The sequence below is a fragment of the Bactrocera neohumeralis genome, unplaced genomic scaffold (assembly GCF_024586455.1).
Source record: "Bactrocera neohumeralis isolate Rockhampton unplaced genomic scaffold, APGP_CSIRO_Bneo_wtdbg2-racon-allhic-juicebox.fasta_v2 cluster09, whole genome shotgun sequence".
NCBI lineage: Eukaryota > Metazoa > Arthropoda > Insecta > Diptera > Tephritidae > Bactrocera > Bactrocera neohumeralis.
The window spans coordinates 10436861-10439861 of record NW_026089622.1 but is presented as its reverse complement, the minus strand read 5'-3'; the positions used below and the strand labels follow the sequence as shown (position 1 = coordinate 10439861).

Sequence of the window (3001 nt, the reverse complement as noted above, 5' to 3'; positions counted from 1 at the left end):
AAACTTTTACATTATATTGATATTGAAATTTTGTAGACGTTTTTTTCTTCCCTGCTCATTTGTTAGAGTAGCTGCTACACAAATTGACAATATTTTAGATCGAACCGCTGTAGCGTATAGATGTAATTCAAACTAAGAAATCAAAATCAAGATATATACATTTTTTAATGAAAAATCTTTTTTCCGTATTACGTAACTTTTGTTGTTTATATCAAATAAATTGCTTACGTTTTCAAAGTTATACATATGGTTGCTATAAGAAGTGCACCTGTGAAGGCTATAGTAGCTTTGGTGTAGCAGAAGTTAAATTTGTTTGTTTAATATATGAAAAGGCTTTTAAATAAAAATTATGATTGAAAAATATTTAAAATTATTAATATTTTTAATGCTTATGAGGTGTCTAATGTTTGGTTCTGCCCGAAATTAGCCTATATATTTTTCTTATGCCTTACATGTGTATGCATCTTGAGAACTTTAAACACTGTATCCATATTTGTCAATGATTTATGATTGTTACTTTGTAATTTTAACACAAATGTATACATATACATTTATGTATTTACATATGTATATATTTGGGGGAATCATTTGTCCTACGAAACTCTTTCTTCACCGCGATATCTCATTACTAAGAGAATCAAAACCCATTGATAAAAGGAGTTCAATCTTGGTTCTTAACCCATTCTTGGACACGAAAGGTCTGCTTCGTGCGAATGGTCGGCTTGCTAACTCAAGCCTGACGTACAACGAACGCCACGCTCTAATTATAGCAGAGAAATCCCCACTTGCCACATTACTCTTCAATTATATCCACTTAGTCATGCTTCACGCTGAACATCGCCTAATGCAGCATATAGTCCGTCAAGAGTTCTATATTCCTCGTCTTAAGCCCCAAATAAAGAAATGCATTTTCATGTGCACGATCTGCACTATGCACAAGCAGAAGTTGCGAACACAGATTATGGCAGCACTTCCACCGGAACGCTGCAACTTCGCTCTGCCTTTCACAGTTACAGGTGTCGACTTTGCTGGGCCTTTTCAGATAAAGGCGTCCATGCTAAGGTCCCCCACTTTAATGAAAGGCTATGTGGCTGTCTTTGTCTGTTTTACGACAAAAGCAGTGCATCTCGATCTGTGTACGAATCTTACAAAGGAGGCTTTTCTCGCGGCATTCGCTCGCTTCGTCGGACGACGCGGCTTCCCATCAAAACTGATGAGCGATAACGGTAAAACCTTCATTGGAGTCCAAAGAGCCACTGAAAAGGAGTTTGTGAATTTCATCAAACAAGTCTCACCAGAGATTGTACAAAGGTATGCTCCCCAAGGTATTAACTGGCAATTTAAACCCCCAAGCGCTCCTCATATGGGTGGTTTATGGGAATCAGCAGTAAAAAGCTTTAAGTCCCACTTCAAAAAAGTAGCTGGAAACTACAAATTTAATTATGAACAGTTCACCACACTGTTAGTGCGAATTGAAGCCGTTCTCAACTCACGGCCACTCACAACCCTCTCGCAAGATCCCTCTGACTTTACAGCCCTGACGCCAGGGCATTTTCTCAAAGGAGCACCCATTCTGGCCACACCTGAGCCAGGCGTGGGGTCGCTATCCCTATTAAATCAATGGGAGAGAATAAAAATTCTCCATCACGATTTCAGCCGCCGATGGAAGGAAGAATATATAAAGGACCTTCATAAAAGGTACAGGTGGAAGAGTCCAGAAAAGGCGCCAAAGCTTGGAGATTGTGTCATCATCCATGATGACTGTCTACCCCCCACCGACTGGCGGCTTGGCCGCATAGAAAACCTACACTACGGTTCCGACGGTCAGGTACGAGTCGTTGATCTCCGCACTCAAAACGGTATAGTAACAAGACCGCTCGTGAAACTATGTTTTCTACCACACATTGACGAAACCGTAAATAACGAAAAAACCGCCGATACTATCGTAACGCAAATCAAATAACCAAAAACCCGACGTAATAAACCCGCAAATAAAAAACTCGTTTAAACTATTTCGAAATCTAACGCAATGGTCGATCTACGTGACGACCCTTTCTTGCCACATAACGTGGCACAATCGCCATGCACATTTTAATGGCATACATTTATAACCACATTACTCCTCCCACACAGATTACAATGGATGTGGATATGCCAGCAGTGCCAACGCCAACGGTGAGGTCAGCTATAACCGTGCCACGCCCTGGGGCAACTCCAGCACCACGAACCCCAGCGGCAACCGCCACTGCACCCGCTCCTCGTAGTAGCACGAGACCACCACCACCGTCCTCAACACCCGTAGCAGAACCTCAGCGCAGCCGATGTCCCCTATGTCGGCGCCCACACCGGCTACAACATTGTAGCATTTTTCGCAGCATGCAGCCCATGCAACGGCAAAAGGTCGCTCAAGCTCACGGGCACTGCCTGAACTGCTTGGCAACGGTACACACCACACAGGAGTGCACATCAGTGACCCTATGCCAACTGTGCAATAGGCCACACCACACCATGCTGCACCGGACCCCAAAACGGCCTGTAGCGCGACAGCTTGCCGCGAACCGGTCACAGCAGCCCAGTCGGCACCGATGGCTAGTCGCTCCTCCATCGTCCAGAGCAAGGCGAAATGAAGCATCCCCGCGGCGCCGGCAATATCGTACATCAAACCGTCGCTCCACTGGTCTTAGTAGCGTTGTTGCCACGCTGCAGCAATTACAGCGACTGCTAGGCTAATATTCGCCTAGGGGGGCCGGGATGGCTAGATGAGTTAGCTCTCCCCTCTATACATCCGACACTGAACAACCACACGACAACACACCACACTAACGCGATCCACAAATGAAGACACCACACACTACTACACACGAATATACCACACATGCAAACATCACACCATAACTCTACACTATCGAACTATCAAAAGCGACTGCTCCAGAGGACGATCTCCCCTTTCTTACAACGATCTCGCACCGAGCGAACGTGTTACGCAGCGTCAATTTCCGTA

The 3001-nt window shown here is 44.7% G+C and overlaps 1 protein-coding gene across 1 annotated transcript; it reads left to right on the top strand.

Annotated features, from left to right (window-relative positions):
* Window positions 1-2139: 2139 nt before the first annotated feature.
* On the top strand, window positions 2140-2730 carry LOC126764607 (salivary glue protein Sgs-3-like). The gene has a single exon (XM_050482275.1). It carries the CDS (start codon window positions 2140-2142, stop codon window positions 2728-2730), a length of 591 nt encoding a protein of 196 aa, XP_050338232.1.
* Window positions 2731-3001: the final 271 nt, after the last annotated feature.

Bases quoted from the DNA above. Each gene is read 5' to 3' on its own strand.
- LOC126764607 (XM_050482275.1), top strand. From the start codon at position 2,140: ATGGATGTGGATATGCCAGCAGTGCCAACGCCAACGGTGAGGTCAGCT.